This window comes from Nomascus leucogenys, chromosome 4 (assembly GCF_006542625.1).
Source record: "Nomascus leucogenys isolate Asia chromosome 4, Asia_NLE_v1, whole genome shotgun sequence".
Classification (NCBI taxonomy): Eukaryota; Metazoa; Chordata; class Mammalia; order Primates; family Hylobatidae; genus Nomascus; species Nomascus leucogenys.
In genome coordinates, this window is record NC_044384.1 from 127,165,991 (window position 1) to 127,187,988 (window position 21,998).

The window sequence follows — 21,998 nt, forward strand, 5'->3', positions numbered from 1 at the left end:
GAATCTACACTCCATTTTTAAAGTGGCCCTCCAATATGATAATCATATTTCCCCCTGTGGGGAAGACAAGGAAAAATACATTAAATCATTACCAGCCCCCTAAAACAAGCTATGATCATCATGAAAACATAATACCAGTTCCAGGATAAGCTGGGAAATCAGTTGCCTTAAACCATCTCTTTCAGTGTCCTTACTTCCCTTGAGGATATCTTTTTCCCAGGAACATAAGAGTCTTCAGGCTATCCAAACCCATTTTCAGTCTCTACAAAGTCTAACCTTCTTCCCTCTTCAGTTTCTGAAAACATTCTCATTTTCCATAAAAAAAAAACTTATTCCCCTGAAGGTGTTGGTGACCAGTACCGACTAACATCCTTACCTCTCCGGGGCAGGGAGGCTTTGAGTTTTGAGTACTCCTGGAGATGCAGGGACCTCATGCCAAAGGTAGCCTCTGATAGTGGCATTGCAGCCTAGGAAGCACATACATGGGGGAACCGTGTCACCTGTGCTTATGACCTGCCCTGGCACAGGGCTGGTTTATCTCTCCAGTTATTCTATTCTGTGGCTAATTCTAACTGTGACCTGTATTTACAGATTGGTCTTTCAGGTCTTGGTCAGTTCAGCCTTCTTGATTGAACTGGAACAAATATGAGCCTCTATCCACACTGCCCAGGTCCCAGAAATTCAGAAACAGCTGAGCTTGTCAAGTAAGATTAGAGTCAGAAATCCTCCATGGTCCACAGCTATTCTCCATGGCACTGACCTGACATAGGATTATTATATATTGTGAACCTCTGTCCCCATGACATTTGTCAGTATGGGCTTATACAAGGGATTTGGCTTTATTAAACTTTACTGCCTCTTAAAATACAGAGCTGTGCTGCATATGTGACTGTTTAACTCAATTGTCTATATGATAAAGACACTTGGCATTTGAGTAAGAATATCATGTGTGGGTTGATGGTTTATTAGTCTAGACTGCAATATTCTATGACTGGCAGATTGTACCGCAACCACCCATAGTTGCCTCAGACATCTAGTACAGCTATAAAGGCCATACTATTTTAGTTAAGCCTCTGGACTAATGAAAAGATATGTATTCAGCTCTCTGTTTGCCTAGTTCTGGAAATAACTTCTTATAATAAGACTAAGATATAAAACTAAAGGTCAAAACTGTGTAAGTAAAAGAAGCTACTGCCCTTTAAGGGAAAAATAATACATGTTAATTTTTGCAGCAATTTCAGTTGAATGGGTTTCCAGGGAAACAGGTATCTGCAATGGGTTCATCCCACTTAATATTTAAGACAAGACATAGGGAATTTCTTTCTTGTTATCTTTTCCTGGTTACACACGACATGCTCATTCTTAAATTTCCTTTGAAGCGATCATTCTATGCTTGAGTCTTTTTGTTCTCCCAAAAAAAGAAATGAATGCCCATTCTATGATTTTTTAAGACTTTTTGATAATCAGGAATATAAGCCTGGTGATCACTACTAAAAAATAAAATTATGCAAATCAATCTGACCCCCTTTTTTAATGAATCAAAAGCTATTTGTTATTACTTGTTTTATTGAAAATCTGCTTACTTTTTGAGTTGGATTCTGTTTCTAAGAGTTGAGGTAGAAAAATAAAATTGGTGGCAAAGGACCACTAAGTCTTTAAGGTTGAGTAAATTGTATGTTTTCTTGGAAGAGCTCCTAAGGCAGACCTATAAATTCCTTCTTATATTTTGTTTTAAATTAATCTCAGGTTTACCAAAAAAGTTGTAACAGTGCAAATAATTCCCATACCCTTCACCTGGATTCACCAATTGTTAACATTTTACCATATTTCTTTTCTCATTCTCTGTATGTGTTTGTTTGCATATATACATATTCTTTTCTCATTCTCTGTATGTGTTTGTTTGCATATATACATATTATTATTATGCCATTTGCAAACCATTTGAGAGTAAATTATAAACATCATGCCCTTTTAACTCTAAATACCTGCTAAAACTAAGGAAATTATCTTAGGACACCATGGCACAATTATAAGAATTGGGAAGTTTAACATTGATGCATACTATTTTCTAATCTACAGACTTTATTTACATTTTACAAATTATCCTTCCTGCCACCCCCTTGGAGGGGCAGTTGAGGTGAGGACCAGGGCTGGAGAGAGGACTTGTCTCTAAGAGGTTTTCACAGGCTTCGTTCCTCTAGATAGGGCTGGGAGAGGCCACCACCAATTGTCCTTTATACCAATCTTATTTTCCGGTCCGGGATCCAGGCCAGGATCATACATTTTATTTATTTATTTTTTATCTCTTTAGTCTGCTTCCTCCTCCCCCCACCTGTGCAGCTTTATTAGAGTATAATGGACAAATAGGCCGGGCGCGGTGGCTCACGCCTGTAATCCCAGCACTTTGGGAGGCCGAGGCGGGCGGATCACGAGGTCAGGAGATCAAGACCATCCTGGCTAACACAGTGAAACCCCGTCTCTACTAAAAATACAAAAAATTAGCCGGGCGAGGTGGCGGGCGCCTGTAGTCCCAGCTACTCGGGAGGCTGAGGCAGGAGAATGGCGTGAACCCCGGGGGGCGGAGCCTGTAGTGAGCCAAGATCGCGCCATTGCACTCCAGCCTGGGCGACAGCGAGACTCTGTCTCAAAAAAAAAACAAAAACAAAACAAAAATAATAATGGACACATAAAAATTGTATGTATTTATCATGTACATGTTATGTTTTGACACATTATACATCTTTAAATGATTAAATAAAGCCAATTAACATATCTATGACCTATATCCTTGTCATTTTTTGTGGTGAGAACATTTTAGCAATATCTAACTGAAATTATGTACCCTTTGACGAACATCTACCCATTCTACGTACCCTCCCCACTGCAGACCTTAGTTATCACCATTCTACTCTAGTCTGCTTCGATTTCAGCTTTTTCCATCCCACATGTAGTAGAGATCATGCCGTGTTTTTCTTTCTGTGCCTGGCCTATTTCACTTAGCATAATGTCCTCCAGGTTCATGTTAGTCTGGAACCGTTTCACAGTTTTTCTTCGTCGTTCACACCATTGAAGAAATATTTCTTGACGAAATACAGGCTGATTATTATTTTGGAATGTCCCTTAATTTAAGTTTGACAGATGTTTCCTCATGATTTTTTTTTAGACAAGGTCTCACTCTGTTGCCCAAGCTGGAGTGCAGTGGTGAGCTAATAGCTCACTGCAGCCCTGAACTCCTGGCCTAAAGCGATTTACCCACCTTGGCCTCCTTTGCTCTGGGTTACAGGCATGAGCCACCGCACCCAGCCTTTCCTCATGATTAGAATCAGATTATACATTTTGGACAGAGATACTAAAAAATTGTATGACGCGGTGTTTGTTCCTATAAAATTTTGAATTTAATCATATGATGCAGAAATAGTTTTCAATCTTCCAAACCACTTATATCTTAGTGTGAGCAGCCCTAGATCTTTACTGGTGAGCTGGCTCATTATCTCACTGGGTTAGAAGAAAGTATATTTTCTAAAAGTCCTCTAATAAGCAGCTATTCAATGCTCTAAAGGTGAATGTCAGAGGAAAAAGTTACTTGTTTCTCTGTCCCCTCTGACATTTTTAAGGTTGGAATCATAGGATGATACTTACCTAGGGAACACCTTTCTCCGTAATAGGGGCAAAGAGCACATTGTCCACGGTCTGAAGACTTTTCTGAAGATAAAAAATAGACACAGCCACTTTATTCTCTTCTCATATTTTAACTAAACATTCTTTTCTTTCCACAATCCAATCATATTACATTACAAAACAACTAAGATCAGAGTATGTCTTAAGTTAACCTTGATATTTAATGTGTATCTTTCTAGAACATTTTAACATTTGAAATACAATGAAGAATTTCAATTTGCCATTTCTAGATTTGGATCTCAAGGGTACCAACATGAGGTAGATCCTATTTTTGAAAACGTTTACAAATCCTTTTACTCTACTCATCCTTCAAGGCCCAATTCAGACATCGCTTCCTCTGTGCATCCCCATGCCCCATCAGAATGAATTTGGATTTTTGTTTTTAATGCTGTGATGAAATTTTGTACAAGTATTCACTGTGTTCTGCCTTATTTAATTGTGGCTTCTGAACATGCCTGTTTGATTCACTGCAGATGGTGAATTCATCATAATTTATACTGACAATGTTTTAAATTGAGTGTGTTCTATGTGTCCAATACTGTACTATATGCTGAGAATAAAAAGGTAAATGCACACCCCTTTTTTCATAGGATTTTCAAACAGAAAATGTTGGCAGAGCTTCGAGTCTAGGCTTGCAATGAGCAGTAACTGTTGACAACCAAGCGATGATGAAAATTCTATTGGCTGGCTAGCATTTGTCTTAGGAAAGAATAATGAATAATGTAACCTACGTTGTTTCAAAAATAATAATTCCATTTTACTCCATGTTCACTTAACGCTTGAAATATTCAGCTTGTGGGATACTGTTTTCTGCTTGCTGATATGTATTTTTAGTTTGATTGCAAATTTCAGAGTCAGGGCCATGTCGTCCTTCTATGGTATATCTCCATTAGATCTGGGAGAATAACATACGTGGTATTGATACATAAATGATGTAAACTTTATTTTATTTTGAGAATCAGTCTCAATTAACTCAAGCTATTTGTAGCCCTGCATCTATTTTTATAAAGCTTCACTGAGATATAATTTACATACCATCAAATTCCCCTGTTTTAAGTGTATAGTTCGATGATTGTTAGTATATTTACAGAGGCGTGCAACCATCATCATGATCTTATTTTAGAACATTTCCATCATCCCAAAAGAAACTTTGAGTCATTTACAGTTACTCCCCATTCCTGTGCCCAGCCTCTGGCAACCACTTTTCTTTCAGTTCCTGTAGATTTGCCTTTTCTGAAGCTTAACAAAAGTGGAATGCTACAATACGTGGTCTTGTATGACTGGCATCTTTCTCTTAGCATACTGTTTTTGAGATTCACCCACAATGTAGCATGTATCAGTACTTTGAACTTTTTACCTTTTATTATTTTTATAACATTTTCAAGTATAATGTAGGACTGGAGCCTTTATTGACGAAGAATAAATCTTTTGAAACTACATCAGTTGTGGCATAGTCTAAATTTTGCACTAGTTGTTCTTAAGGGTGAAAAGCAAAGTAAATGCCGATGATTCAATTGTTCATTCATTATTCCTATTATTAGGGAAATTTGTTTTAAAATTAATCTCTGACATGTTATTCTGGGATAAAGAAAGTATACTCTGGCTGTTAAATGTCAAAATTATTCCACTTAAACAACCACTCAACTTTTCACATCAAGTCGATCATTGTGAATTACAATAAAATAATTATCTTAACACATTGAGGGGAAACACATCTACTTTCTCTAATGATTAAATTAAAAATACATTAAATGAGTTGCTATGTGATATTCAAGCAAAACATAAATGATATTTATAAAAAACAAAATATTGAAGAGCATTTTTTTCTAGAGATATAGGGAAACATATTGACTATAATAAATATACAGTGTGACATTAAATTAAGCACATCTTTGGAAAAACAGATAAATCATTGAAGTGATCTTAGAATTTGTGTTGAAACACATTATTAGTCACCCAGAAATTCCAAAACAATAAAATAATTTTCCACTTAGAAAAGCATAGCGTGGAAGTGGGAAAAGTGATTTCTAGAATAGTAACTTGAGGGCCTAAATTGCAATACTAACCTTTTCCCTTTGTAATTATGTACAGTAAGAAAAGCACCCCTCAGTTTTCCACTGTGCAAAATGAATGGAAATACCTTCCCAAGCAATCTTATTGTTTATAAAGACACCATGCAATAGACCTCATCATTATTATGTGGCCAATTGTCTAATTAAAGGTACAGCAAAACTGAAACATTTTTGCATTTTTTCTATGCCATGATGTTCAAACCACATCAGACTATATTAGATTCATTAAGGTTTGCTTTTGAATCAAATGTTCATTTATAAAAAAGAGCAGACATTCCACTGTTGGCTTAGCAAATAGAAGACTTGAATGATGATAACAGTGGTCTGAAGTATATTTCAAATTTTTCACTTTTCTTTCAATCTCCAGCCTTAACAAGTACTATTCTGTCACTTTTGTATATGTGCATTTTTCTTTTGGTTTGGATCCTGAGCTCTTTTTGAATACTATCTATCTCATTCTTTCAAAGCACAAGAAGACTTGATGATTTGCCTTTGGTCTTAGGAAATATCAGTCAGAATAAAACCCTTGATCGTTATCCCAGAGTTCTTATGTGAAAGACACTATGTTAGGACTCCAGTCTTTAATCAGCACTGTTCCGTCCACTGGAAATACTATGCAAGAAAGGCCTTGGAATAGTACAAACGGGTCTGGGAATTTTGGACCCTACAACCCATTACTTGAAAACTTAAATGGAACAAATCTTGAATTTAGGCTGAAATCAGACTATATATTATTTCTCAATATGCAAAAGAGGATTTCGTGTACTAAACATCCAGCAAAGATTGTTTAGTAATTTTCTGAGTGTAAAAATTCCCTTGTCTGACATGATTAAGTTTCTGGACTCATCAAAGAGGACAGATGACAAACCACGAAGAATCACTGCATGTCAGTCACTATAGCCCTACAGTTTCCCAGACTCCAGTGTAAGCTGCTAAATGGCATAAGAGCAGCAAAACAGAGACATACCATTTTGGACATAAATATGGTATTTTTATGCATTGAGGATACCACTTATCAGTCTTATGACTGTGGGCAAGTTATGGAACCTCTCTGAGTCTCAGTTTCCTTATCTCTAAAACAGGAACAGTCATATCTACGAGCAGGATTGCTGTGAGGCTTAAATGATAAAATCTATAGGAAAGTGGTTAGCACAGTGCATGGGCCATTGTACGTAGGAAACCGTGTATGACCAAGCCAGAGAGATGCTGTTCAACACAACTGCAAATGGCCAGCATTCAGGTCATATGAGAAAGTGGCAAGAGATAAGAGTAGAAAGTAGTCAGGAGCTACATTACAAAAGACTTCTAAGTCTTTAAGCTTTATCTTAAAAACTAAAGATTATTGCAAGCTAGGATTGGGGTTGTGGGAGGGGCAACAGGTGACATGCTTTAGATTCTCCTTTAAAATCAGTTCCCCTAGCTGCAATGTGGAGGATGAATGGAAAGATCAGAGTAAGGTGAGAGGCATAGAAACCTCTTGGGTTAGCCAAGTTTTCTCTTAAAAATGAAATAATTAGTTTAATTAAAATAGTAACAGCATAGAATAGTTGGCCCTTTGTGACTAGAGGCTGTGGCAAAGCTACAGAGAGAGAAACAAGCTGTAATGAAAAGTCCAAGTATGTAATTTCTACTTGAACAGATCTGGATTTGAATCCTCACTCTTCAAATTACCATTGTGCCACTTCAGACAAATAGATTTTTTTTCATCTATTAAAAAAATGTGGCTACATTAGGACAAATACCTAATGCATGCCCAGCTTAAAACCTAGATGACAGGTTGATAGGTGCAGCAAACCACCATGGCACATGTATACCTATGTAACAAACCTGCATGTTCTGCACATGTATCCCAGAACTTCAAGTAAAATAAAAATTAAAAAAAAAAAAAATGTGGCCAGCCATAGCTGCTGGAGAACTATTGTGATGTTTAAATAAGATGATGCATATAAACACCCAACACAGAATCTGACACACTGAGTTTAGAATTGGTATGTGAGGTACCTTGGCATCCACGGAAAGAGGTTTGGTAGGTGGCTGGAATGCAGGTCTGGAAGGCACAAGAGCAATTAAGCACCATCTGCACACGGGCAATAGCTGAAGCTGTAGACATTGATGGCTTCACCTGGAAGAATATGTATGGTTAGAAGAGGGCTGAGAATAGAACCAAAGTTATGGCCAATTGTAAAAGACAGATGAGATCATCCCTTGAAGATGACTGAAAACAACTGTCCAGAGATAGAGGAGACATGTGGGAAAAAGCTATATGACATGGAGGTTTCTGGTATACCATCAATAGGTTTGGCTGTGGAGTTGGGTGGAAGCAGAGAGCTTGAGCTGTTGTGATAGTATTATGTCCAAAAACCCAAAAATGTCAGATATCACTGCTCCTGTTGAGAGTCTGGAGTGACAATGATAAAGTTTGTTATGTATTATGGTACTGGTAGTGCATGGTCACCAAAACTCAAAGTAGAGGCCAGGAAAATTGAGCTGCATTGGCCACATGGAGCATGCCATTCTTTCTAGCCTAATTAGGCCTAAAACATTTTAGATCAAGGACAAAGTCAATACACCTGCCAGGACCAGGAGAAAACAGAAACAGAAGAAGACAGAAGTTTTGGGAATCCAGGGCTCAAGGTAACAGCCAGTGATGCTGGAAAAGTTGACACAGACCAGCTAGAGCAACTTCAGCCTTTACTAAGACAGTGGTTCTCAAACTTCAGCTAGTATCAGAATCCCGTGGAGGGCTTGCTGTCCCCACCCCCCAGAGTTTATGATACAGTTGGTCTGGGGTGGGCTGCAGAATTTGCGTTTCTAAGAAGTTCCAGGATATGCTAATGCTGCTGGTTCAGAAACCACCATTTGAGAATCACTGACCTAAGGATTTTGGACTCTATTTTATAATCTTTGTGGAACCACAAAAGGCTGTTCTTTTTAACTTGCTCATCCTAGAAATTGACATATTTCATCTAGTAAAAAGCTGCTGTAACTAAGTTTGTGGTATCTTTTGCACGAATGTGCTGAGGCAATTATTCCACCTTTGTGAAATAAAACATGCAACTCCAAAATTTAGACCCACAAAGAGGGTGTCCAGGTTGAGGAAGCCACCAGGACTGCCTTGATGAGAGTCTCTTGCCCTTTGGAAATCTCTCAGTTCAATTATTGGGCCTGCTTCCCTCAGCTTGGTCCCTAAGACTGTCTTGTTCCTACTTCAATGTTCTAATCAGAGCCATTTTTTTTCCACTGCACCAGATCAGAATCCATTCCCTTTATACTAGTAAAACATTGTCACTTTTTCAAGCACATTTTTGTAACAGCATATTCTGCTTGGTGATCGATTGTGAACAAAAGTCTCCCCTTAGTGCCCTTTTGTAGAGCTGTAACAGGCTAGAACTATCAAAAGCTTTTATGAAATGCCAAGGGAAAAAATTAGAAACAAATTCAGTGTACAATATGTTTTAAAAGAGAAGAGCTTTGAGTTTCTATTCCTACCAAACAGACTTAATTCAAGAGCCCAAGAGGCCCTGGTCTTGTCCTGTGCCCACCTGGGGATTTGCATTTCCATGTGTCCAGCCTGCCTCTTCTGGATGGCAGCTTTCCTCCTTGGTAAAGACCCTAAAAAGGACACTCCCCTTCAGCAGATTTCTTCTCTCTGTTCTTGGTGTGTACTCTGAGAAATGCACTGTTATGTATCCGTGCCTTAAGCTCCAGCATATATATCCAACAGAGCAGATGACTAGGTTTTTCAAAGTATGTTTCATGGAACACTTGTAACAAACATTACAAGACACAGGGTTCTATGATTAGAAATGTTTAGGAAATGCTGTTATACAAAGTCATTCAAAGTTGTGTGTGTGTGAATCTCCAAGAGAGGAGCATTAATGTGCCATTTCCCAAACTCATTTGATCATAAAGTTTATTTTTCTTGTTTTCTCTTTAGATCATATCTTGGGACTGTATTATGGGACCACTTAGGGAACACCATCTGAATATTAACCCAGTAGCCATGGTGTTCATTTATTAAGAATTACACCATTACAGTAGTGGTAGGGGAGGAGGAGCCATGCTAATTAACACTCCGAGGACTGAGGAAGTAAAAGTTTCTAAAATGGTTAGGGTTTTGCGTGATCTAGTGACTCAAGGTTTTATGTAATTTGGCAGAAATCCTGAGGAGGGACAGTCAATCCCCAGGCCTGAGACAAGTTCCTTTACTCCCTTTCCTCCACAGCACCTTTTTAACCCTACAACACTAGGCCCAGTTGGGAAAATAAAGGCCCCACCTACAATAGGAGAAATGATACAGTCAAAGCAGGAGTGGGTCACGGCCCCAATAGCTACCACCTACCATGTGACAAGTCACTTCATCCCCTTGGGATTCAGTTTTCTCATAATCAGATAAAATACGTGTGGAATGCATAGCTCAGAAGTTCCTGCTGTAATATCCTGGGATCCTAAGAAAATCTAAAACAGGTCTCAGCCTCCATAAATGTTCCATATGTGTTAGGGTCTGGAGGGAGGGCTGCTTTAAAGTTGAGTGGTCCAGAAGTTCCAGGAGCTTGCCCTGCTCACATCTCTGGAGTTGAACTAATTTGAAGTCCTTTTCAAAAGCAATGAGTCCAGAGATCCCAGACCTCAACAATCCAAGAAAGCATGGTCAAAAGTTTTTGTGCACCTCTTTGGTTTCCGCCAAAATGTATTAGATGTGCTTTCAGCACTTCAGTGGTAAGATCGAGACTCATGCTTCTTCACATTTTTAAAGGGAACTTTCCTCAATTTCAGTAGTTACTTCAAAGGTCAGGAAATGTCTCAATCCTTTTTATAATCTTTTTTGGGGCAGAGATGATTGGCACTGATGATCGTTATTTGTAATTCCATAACCTCAACTGAGGTAGGTTTAATAAACAGCTCTATCTCTGTTCTCTTGTGACGAAGATATAAAAGAACAAACTGGATCGATTTGAGACAGACAGATATCTCCCAGGAACTTTCAAGCCTAAGATAATCCACTTATTGCAATATGTAACATTTTATCTTTTTTTTTTAATGCACATGGATTTTGGTGCACAGAGAGTCCTTCATCTTTTTTCTGAGAGAGCAAGTGTTGTTATGTATGTAAAGAGTGTCAGGGCTTTCAGGCCTCTGATGGAATCAAGAGGTTCCTGACACACAAAATGTCATTTAGGCTCCATCCAAACAAATGAGAAGGGCTCTGTCCTGTGAAAAGCTAAAGGGAGGGATATATCAGACAGAGGGAAGAACATGTGCAGCGTCCTTGAATCGAGGCAGGCAAAAACTTGGAGTGCTCAAGGAACAATGAGGATGCTATTTTGGTTTATGTCAAGGAAGCAGGAGGGTTGGCAAGTAGTGGGGAAGGACCACCTTTTGGTAGAGGTTTGGATTTTGTTCTAAATACAGTACAAAGCCACTGAAGGTTTTAAACAAGGAAGAAACATTATCTGATTTGCAGCCTGTAAAACATCACTCTTTGGTGGCTGTGTCAATAAAATATTAAAGTGGCCCAAAGCTAATGTGAAAGCCAGAAGGGAGTCCAGTTAGGAGATGATGATGGATTGGACTGCGATGATGGCAGCGGAGAGAAGGAAGTAGTTGCATTAAACATATATTTTGGAGGATGAACCAATGAACTTGCTAATGGATTGGATTTAGGTAGTGAAGGGAAGAAAAGAGTTGGCTTGAAGGTTATTTGCTTAAGCTCCCAGGTGGATGGTGGTGCCAAGATGGGACTACTGTGAGAGGAACGGGTTTTAGAAAGAATTAAGTCGGAGACGCCCTGGTTGGGCAAATGGAGATGTCAAGTTTATGGTTGGATATAGGATCCTGGTTTCAGAGGAGACATCTGGGATGGAGATATCCACATGGATGTTGCATATAATTAATATTTAAAGCTGTGAGACAGGATGAGATCACCTAGAGCAGGGCTTGGCAAACTTTTTCTCCAAAATACCAGGTGGTAAATATTTTCAGCAGGCTATAAGATCTCTCTTGCAACTACTCAGTTCTGCCATGGTAGCACAAAAACAGCCACAGACAATATGTAACAAATAAAAGCTGTATTCCAGTAAACTTTATTTACGAAACAGGTGGTGGGTCATGTTTGGCCCACAGGCTGAAGATTGCTGACCTCTGACCTAGAGTGTAGACTGAGAAGTAGCCCAAGACAAGACCTAAGAGATATATAATATATATATTATATATTATAATTATTATGTATATATAATTACGTCACTTACTAGGCCAGTCATCATTCTAAGTACTTTACTTATATAAACTCACTTAATCTTCACAATAACCAATGAAGTGAGTAGTTATCTCTGTTTTACAAATAAGAAAACTGTGACCTAAATAAGTTTATTTCTGTCTCAAGAAAAAAGAAGTCCAGAAGTTGGCAGTCCAGAGCTAGTATGGCAATTCCGTGTATTTCAGCAACCTAGAATTTTCCAGATCATTCTTCTACAATCCCTAGAGTATAGTCCTCACTCTCATGGACCAAAATGATGGCTGGGGCTCCAGTCACTGCAGGGAACAGAGAGTCAAAACAAAGGAGAGGCAAATGGAATGCACCAGTTGCTTTTAATGTGTCTTTTAAGTTTCCTAGAAATTGCCTTGCAACACTGCTTCTATTACATCTCATTGGCCAGAAGTTAGTCACACAGACACATATTGACAAATGGGAAACTGGGACGTATAGTTTTTTTCTCAGGGGCCATGAGCCCAACTAAAATTTAGAAGTTCAATTACTAAAACAGAAAGTGAGAACAATCATTAGAGTGGAAGTTAAAAGGCTCCGACCAGTTGCTTTAAAGCTTATCAATTATCTTTCTTTATGTGCCTTTTTGCAAGCACAGTTAGTTGATAGCACCCTTCCTAAGACATTTCTGCTCAGCCATTTCATATCTTAGGCCTCCACTGATGATGTCCTACATGCTCTTCCAGCTCACTGGTCACCTCTTCTGTGAAGCCATCCCTGGCACTCTAGGCAGATTACTCCTGTGTCCCCATGCCAAGTTTATTACACTTCTCCTTGTATTTCGTTCTTTCCTAGTGTGCCTCCTTTTGTGCTGCCTCCTCTGCTTGACTGGTTAACTCAAAGGCAAGTGAAGCCTGGTTGAAGTGTGGAGGGTAAATTGCTAAGAACTAAGGGAAATATGTAGTGAAGCTGCAAATGAAGAAAAAGGAGTTAGTACACAGGATTCCCTGCTCCTTGGTGAAGGGACTGGGGTCAGACACCTAGTAGAACAAGTGGTTCTCAAATGTTGCTACTTATGTAAATAACCTCGGGAACTTCTTTTAAAAATCTTGATGCTAAGGTTTCATCCCATAATTATTAAAGCGGACTTTCTGTAAGTCATACCTAGGAGCATATATATATATACATATATATGTGTGTGTATATATATACATATATATGTGTGTATATATATACATATATATGTGTGTGTATATATATGTGTGTATATATATATAAATTATTGATTGAAACACTTCTAATCGGAATTATTAAAGTCCTCCTGAGTTTATTTAAGGCAGTTGGATGCACTATAAGTGAAATAACTCTTAAGCTGCTCTTTAAATAATTAGAGCAGGCAATCAAGAAAATAAGACAACAACGTCACTGAAGCTTACCCCATTTGTGACACATAATATGTTTACATTGCTTTATTGGCTTTACAAAGAAGCATGCAAGACTGAATCACAGGTGACAGATGTGATTGCTTCTATCAGGATGTGAAGGGCCGTATTTCAAATTCAATGTGAGTGTTGAGCTCCATTTTCAACTAATAGTAATGAGAGTTTTATGCATTCATTACAAGTAAAGAGTATTCCCACTTGGTATGAGGAGTGTGTTTCAGAATGTTTTGTTCTGTTTTCTCCAAACAATGAACGTTAGTGAGGAAGTGAGCTCTCTTAAATATGTTTTGAAACTTTTTTTAATTTAAAGATTTCTGAGGGAATTCAGGATTTTTTAAATTCAATAAAAATACTGTTGACCTTTCTGATGTTTAGTAAAAAGAGAGAGAAAGTTTTTCAGCAGCTATTCTTTCCTTTTTCGTTGCAGTATTGATATCCAGTTCTAGGGGAGAATAAGTCTCCCATTTTTCAAGCATATTTAGAGATTTCTGAAAATTATTTTTAAGTGTTCCTTTGGAATAAAAGTTGAGTCTCTGATTTTCGTTGATATTGTTACTGATGAAAAGCAAGAAATCGCTTGGATTTCTGCCTTTAATGAGAAAGAGAGGGAGCCAGGAAATGCATTGGGCAAAGCTGCAAAATCGAATGGATTCAACACGCAGCTCTTAACCAGAAAAAGAGACTTTGGAACATGTGCATTTGCCAAAAAAGAAAACTGCTTTATTGAAAGGTTAATTTTCAGATTAGGCTTGGGAAATTTGAGATAAATAAATGAGATCAGACCAAAAAAAACATAAGGCCTGGATCCTTTTTCCTGGGGTTTTCAGAAAATAGTTATTGCTTCCAATGAAATGTTTTGACATTTCCAGTAGGGAGGAAATGTTAATTGTAATATTGTGTATGTGTTCTTAATAATACTGAATAAATCTTTTATTTGTTTTAAGAGTAATCAGAAAGTAAGAACACGATTAAAATGTTAGCTGTGTTCTTTATTCCTTATGGTAACTTTTCATGCTTTCTAGGATATTATGATTCATTTTCCAGGTTCAAAATATACCAACTGAAGAACATGCTTTTGCTTGTTTTATATCAGTTGCAGTTTTTAAAGGAGTCTTATTACTATCCTCCACATAGGTCTGCCTGGGTCTCTTTTCTAATTTTGTCACATCTTTTGCTCACTCTATAATTCCTCACCTTTTCCCTTGAGTCTATGGCTCCTTTACTACATTTATAAAAAGTCAGCAATTAAAGACAGCACAGTGATGGTCCACTTGACTGTATATTTAATACACATGCTATTAAGCTACTTATTGACAGAGACGGTGATTTTTTTCTGAACAGCCATCTCTATAGCCACCAACTCCTTGCTTTGTACTTAACAGACATCCCATAATTTGTTGAATGACTGTAATACCCTCCTTACTTCTGCCATATGTCCCTGCCCCAGAATTCCATGTTGCAATTGATGACTGGAGCTACATGTCCAAAGCAAAGGTCTCACTGTTGAAAATTACAATATTACATTGTTGATGGTCCTTTAGAGAGAAATACCAACAAGGTCACATGCTCATGGACCAGCAGGAAGCCAAATGTAAACGTAACCACCTGAGGCCCAGCCCTGAAAACAGGCTGCCCAAGAAACAGAAGGAATCCCCAGTGTAGAAGAGCAGCATCCGCCCTTCCTGATGTCATGATCTACAACTATGCATATACGTGACATGCACACACTGGCCACCATCCACAGGGAGAAAATACCATTAGTAATCATCTTAGCAAGCATTTACAATCTAATTTGGTATTTGTTAACTTCTTAGTTAAAAGATATGATGATTCTTACAGAAAATGCTGTTCCCTTTTGGATCACTATCTTTAAGTAAGTACATGAATACCACTTAAATCACATTAAATCTTGAAAATAATCTCAAAAGCAGATTTGAATGGGAATAAAGTGGTAAGTGTTTACAGTTTTCCACATACTACTGATCAGAGTACTGTTAAGCACCAGCAGGAAAGGAAAGCTGCTATACAATAGGGGTATTCCTCATATAGGGGCATTGGCATACACTCTCTCTCATGCCTTTATAAAGAAAACATAAATTACAGAACTGAACAGTTAATGTAAGCTTTAGGTCTCATGTAGATTAGTGCTTATGAGGTAGAAAATAATCATGCACAAGGAACAGAATAAAACTCACTTGCAGACATCAGCAGCATTTTCAACCGTGTACTTCCTTGGCATGTTTTAAAAACCAGCGGGACCTATGTGTCATGGGAAGATGGTTGGATCCTAGTATTAAAAGCCAGTCAGTAACATTCAACAACAGATTCAACCACTAATATTTTCACAGCTAGATTAATGTTTTGGAGTCAGTCAGTCATCAGGCTCATTACTACTGGATTTTCTCTGGTTCATGCTAATAAACTAGATTATTGATTTTAGGATTTTCTTTGTATCCAAGGATATTCTCTAAGATGTCTTTATAATGTTTCATGCTTAAGCTGTCAACCAAAATGACATAACAATGAGTAATCGTTTTATAATCATGTTGAAAGGGGTTAAAAACAGCATATAAAATGCATCTTAGCAGCTTCAGAGTAACATTCTCGCCGTCACTTCCCTATCTGGGTGGAGGTCATTCCTACCTGCCTGCCATCTTCCCCAGGAATTAACTAGCTGCATGCACAGCTTAAGACCTTTGATAGTCATAAATCTGCTTTCCAATATGTTTGGATGGCAGAAGAGCTCAAAAGACACCTCGGTCTAAATAGGATTTTAGCACATCAGGTGCTATTACAAAGTAAAGCAGGCTGGGTTGCTGTGTTGGTGGTGGTGTTTATTCATCTTCCCTTCGCGTTTCATGTGTATGTATGTATGCTTCTCTGTGTATATGCCCAGCTCTCAGGGTGTATGGGGCTGGAGAATGCATGCGTAGAGTGTGTGTATATGTAAACTAGAAACTGAACCAGAGAAACAAAATGAACTACTGTATGCAAGAAATATATGAAGTGCACCCAGCTGCCGGCAGCAATTGCTACATGCAGTCCACTGATTATTACGCGTATTTTGAAGATAGTCCGGGTTACAGTGGTTGCGATGCTCAGGCTGTGCCCAGTAACAACATATATATGGAACAGGCCTGGGCAGTGAATCAGCCTTATACCTGTAGTTACCCTGGAAACATGTTTAAAAGCAAGGACTCTGACTTGGACATGGCCCTGAATCAATACAGCCAACCTGAATATTTCACTGAAGAAAAGCCTACTTTTTCTCAAGTGCAGTCGCCATCGTATTCTCAAAAAAAAGGTAGGGACCATTTTGCTTAAATTTGTTCAAAGTTTCACTGTTTGTTTTCGTTTCATTTTAAAGTTACAGTTTACATCAGCTTCGTCAAATCTTTGAATTTGAACGCTAAATATTTGAAATTAAAAACGGCAGTAAGAGGGGTTGCTAGGTGATTGAAGGACTCTGTGAACATCAAGATTTCCAAGCACTTTTTTTCTTCATCTGTGAAAGCTGGAGTGAGTTGCCTTTCTGTATTTTGCATGTGTGTGTATATATTGCCCAAAGTGACTATTGTTGGCTTCTTTGCGAAAGAAAACATGTGAAAGGTTTCCTTTTGGCGGGTAGGTGCTGTGGTGTTTGAAGTGGGATAATTCTCTCTAGTTCAGGTTCAGATTAAAAACTCATTTGACTTTTTCTTGGCACTTCATTTTGAAAGTTTATTTTAGTTAACTAGTTAACTAGTAAAATATTTAGTGATTTAGTGATTTCTTTGACAGTACTATAATAATGTTGATTTGCTAGGATCTGTAAATGTTCATTTTAATGTATTTACTTATCCATATAAACAGTAAAGAATCTATTTGTAACTATGTCAAACTGTAAGAATGTAAAACTCAAAAACTGAGAAACTTTACCTTGCTATTTTGTCCCTAAAGTTGAACATGTCTGTAATCATATCAAGTGAATTCCCTTTATGAAAGCAAGTGAAACACCCTTCAAAATAGCCAATATTAAAACCGGTACAATATCCATTTATCTTAATAGACACTGTGGCTTTATAATGCTATTTAAATTTCTGTCAATAGAACATTTCTTATATTACTGAAAAATAAGATATTGAAAAATAAAATAAGGGAGGCAAACAGGTAGAACATTTAGTAGCAACTGCCAGATAGGAATGCTTTTGAAATAGTGTAAATGCTAGTGCAGATATGCCAGAATCTCATGTTTTTGTATATAATCTATAGGATGTTGCATAGAGAACCAAATTTACAAGTTTCTATAATTTACAAAAACATGATGCCCTTTGATCCTCAAAGGTAAATTTCTCTGTTAAATTAATCTTAAAACATAATGTGGTTTATTTAGTTGTGGTTTCTATAAAATTTATCATTTGCTTTTCTTAATGTGACTCTATAATTGAAAGTAGTCTGTTATGAAAACAAATGAACAAAATTTTATAAAAACAAAAACTGGAATCTGTAATTTTTACTATATATAATGTTATTCTATAACTTCCAATCATGAAATATTAAGGGGATTACAGCATAAAATATATTTAGAGTTGCTCATCTTGATTTTTATTTATAAATATAGAGTTTTGCATCCTTTTGAAGGTCATCAGAATCTCATTTATTACAAGGGATACACAGGGTAAGTCCCCTAATGGAAACATTTGAGATAGATTGAACATGTGCTATTTCATTTAATAGTATAAGTAATTTAACTTTGAAAAGAAGAAATTAACATTGCCTCATTAAACATACTTGGATATGCCTTTTGTAGTGTTGTTAGAAAATATTGGTACCTGTCAATCTACGTGCTCATTCTGCTATTCTTAAAAATTCCTGCAGAACGTTTCAGGCTCTTTTCTCTTTTATCTTTTCACTGTATTTTCTTCAACCAACACTGGGGAATATTTGCTTGTAAAATGTTAAACCAGGGATTCTTTACTAATTAATTTGATGCATGAACTAGAGGAAAAGACACAGTTGTATGCATATATTGATGTAATTTCAAAGCCATATGTCATTGAAAGGCCACCGCCACCTGCCAAACTCACTAAATCAAAACAGGCAAATATTCTTAAATGCACCATTATTTACTTTTACAAGTCTTCAAGTAAATCCCAGTAAAACTAAACCCAGCTGTTAACTGTCTCTTAGGACAAAAGGTTGTACCCAACATGTTTATCCATATTGATCCACTATTGATTTTTGTTGTGTTGAAGGACATCAGTAATGTCTCATTAAGGCAAAATTAAGACTATAAACAGGTGTTCAGTGGGGTAGGCCTCATTTTCCAATTGGATTTTTATCTATTCACAATAGATAAAAGTTCATAATTGCTTCATCTGTGTTCATTGCTGTCATTACAGCTTTATAAACTCCAATAATGCAGCTGTGTTAACTTTTTCTTTATTTTTTTAAGGATGGCTTATTTCCTAGCCTTTATTTTCTAATATACAGAGAATCTTGTTAAAAAAAATTACAATCTTTTAAAAACATTATAGGTACAAACTGGTGAAATAAAGGAAGGCTACACTACCCAACATTAAGAATGGTTATCTTAATTGGTAGACTTTAGAATAACTTTTAGTTTTCCTAGGATTGTTTTTCTACAAAGTTTTTTTTCGCATTCGTAGCCGACAGAATAAGTTATCAAGTTCTGGAAGCACTAAGAACATGAACTAAGGAAGAGTCAGATGTCAGTTCATTGAATCACATTTAAAATAAAGCTTCAAGAATTGAGGAGGGGAAAACCGATGTAATTTTCACATTGAGGAGGGCTGAAATGCAGAATGTAATGTCTGTCTTATTTTTCATATGGATTATGAAAAAACAAATTTTTAATTTTCAAAAGTTAGGGACAAATGAAAAGAACCCTATCATCCACTCAGAAGATATGATATTTACTGTAATTCTAGTGACATAGCTGTGAAATGCTATGCTAAGTCCTCACAGGACCAGTGCTGGCTGCACACTTCTGGCCCCCGCAAATTCAGGAGAAGGAGGGAATAAGTTTGGAATCAGATGGAGGAGAATGGCAACCAGGTTATTTGTTGTGCTTTCTCCTCTGTGGCTGAGGTTTCAGCAAAGTAAAAAGTTGACTTTTTTTTCTCTTCTTTTCTTTCTTTTAAAAATAAAAAAAAAATCCTTTTGTGTGTAGAAGTGCTGGCTGTTTCCATCACAAATACTAATTACATTCTGAAATTCCCAAGCAGCCTGCATCTGCATCTGGCTGCTCTGAAGGCAGCTTTGCAGGTCAACCTCTCGATTTAGTCTGGGCCAGCCAGGTCTGTTGAAACAGAATCCTTCCTAGGAGTCTGCCCTGGGCGACTCTCCTCCACAGGATTCTTTGCTTGACCTTCTACATACCATCTTACTTGATAGGAACTGCATGTTTGAAAAGTTGTCAGAGTTGCTTATCATGTCCAAGAGAATAAGAATTTCCTGTTTTTAAGCCAGGATCGAGGAGATGGGGGTGGGGGAGGGTTGTCCTATTCAATTTTGGTTCTGATTGTATATGTTGTTGCTCTACAACCACATTTTTAGTTGTGCAGAAAGAAAAATTAATAACCGAAGCAGAAACCCCACACAGGACTGTGCTTTCTGAATCCGCTTTCATTGTCCCTCTAACTTGGAGATAGAATTCTGTCTTTGTGTGTGTGTGTGTGTGTGTGTGTTCTGTAGCTCTGTTGACTCCAGGTGAACAATTACATAGGCATTTGAAATGAAAATTAAGTGGCAAATTGGGGAATGTTTCTTTCTCAAGCTTTCCCTTCCTTTCCTTCTTCCTCTCCCTTTATCTCTCTCTCCTACTTTCCCTCCATCTCTTTCTTCCTCTATCTTCTCTTTCTCTCCCTCTCTCTCCCATCCTTACTCTTCCCCTCTACTTGAATTTTTTAATTTAAACACAGATGTGATCAGTCCACCCAGTGAACTGTTGAGTACTAAATAAATAATCTCTTTTAAATGTAATAGTTAAGTGGTTAATGCAATCATAGATTTTTCAACAATGTGTATGTAATTTAAGGACGCTGATGGAAAGTTAGGATTTTAAATTAGGTACTGCCACCCATATGCTGTTCAGAGGAAATACCACTCCAGAAAACAATACCACAACTTTTAAAAATACAGAACACATTCACTGTACAAAAGGTTAAATGAAAGTGCCTCTTGGCACCCAGAAATGAAAGCAAAGTAAGGAGCAATAATCGTTTCCAAACCAAGTCCAAGTGCAGACAAAAGCGTGAGCTGACTCTTTCCTTTTCTTTCCTGAGAATTAACTGTCTCGTCAAAGACATGTCTTTCAGAGATTTCACTGAATGCCCTAACCTCATCCAGAGCATGCATTGCCCTTACTCACAATGAAAGCTAACAGTAGGAGTCCAAAGCATTATGATCAAATGGATTCAGATGCCTGGCAGGCTTACAGAGGAATGGTGAGACTGCTGACTTTCTGCATATGGAGTTCATATCCACCACCTCACAATGCCTCCATGAATAATTTTTCATAGTCAAGCACAACACTTTTTTCTCAGCACTCAAGTGCATTCAGCCTGAAGTCAAGCTGCTTCCCGCCCTATCACCTACTCTGGTCCAACTTTTATGATCCCATCATCTTATGGGTCCTTGGCTTCACCAGTGCCCACTTGGTTATCTGTATTCTTCCTGTTTCCAGAGCGTTGGGAATGCTGACCTTCCCGTGCGCTGTCCTTGGTACTTCCCTCTCATCAGCTCCCTCGGTATCAGCTGTTGTAGAGAATTTCCTCAGCTCTCTCGGAGACTCCTAGAATGTGCTTTTGAGCAGTCACCCCACACACCTGCTTTCCTTATCTGCAGATACCTCCCACCATGTTTTCCTGCCTTTCTTCCCTCCAGGTTCGCCCTCTCTTGCTTAAAGCCTTCTGCTTCCAGCCACTCAGGGGCAGTTCTTCCCCATACCCTGCACCACCACAGGGCTCCGTCTCAAGGTTTTGGGCCCTTTTCCATTACCACAAATTCCACCAACTCTTCCCTGCCCTCAAGAGTTCAATTTTGATTCTGGCTTTGTGCCTTTACCCACACCCTCTGTTCCAGAAGCCTTGGCCAGTCTCCCCATGGGTTCCTTTCTCTGTCACCCTAGTCTCCATCCCTGAACCAGTGTGCTTTCTTCCAGCTGTCACCCACTGCCAGCCACACCCTGGTGGGCCACCTTGCCACTGTCAGCCTGCATCACTTTATGTCACCAACTCAGCTCACAGCCTACCAGCCTCTTCTATTACCCAGCAACACATTCTCTCATCACCCCTGCTCCCAACCAGCCCTGCCTTCAAAGGCAGATATCCTTTGTTTTATACAATAACTCTGAATCATTTGTGTAAATCACCTTTGAAAAGTACTATATTGTATATAAAGTATATTAGACTAGGGTTTCTTAACCTTGGCACTATTGACATTGGGGCCACATAATTCTTTGTTGTGATGGTTGTCCTGTGCATTGTAGGATGTTTAGCATCATTCCTGGTCCCTCTTCCCACTGGACACCAGTAGCAAACACACACACACACACACACACACACACACACACACACACACACAGTAGTTGTGGCAACC

The 21,998-nt window shown here is 38.1% G+C and overlaps 1 protein-coding gene across 6 annotated transcripts in view; it reads left to right on the plus strand.

The window, feature by feature from the left end:
- THRB (thyroid hormone receptor beta) overlaps positions 1-21,998 on the plus strand; it is a 386,080-nt gene that overhangs the window by 322,838 nt on the left and 41,244 nt on the right. The window contains exon 1 of one of the 6 annotated variants that reach the window (XM_012499260.2): positions 16,269-16,701. The exons of the other annotated variants lie outside the window; for them this stretch is intronic. Coding sequence (XP_012354714.1) covers positions 16,374-16,701 — 328 coding nt within the window. The 5' untranslated portion in view covers positions 16,269-16,373. Of the gene's footprint in view, positions 1-16,268; positions 16,702-21,998 lie in introns of those variants that run through there. 6 annotated transcript variants of the gene reach the window in all.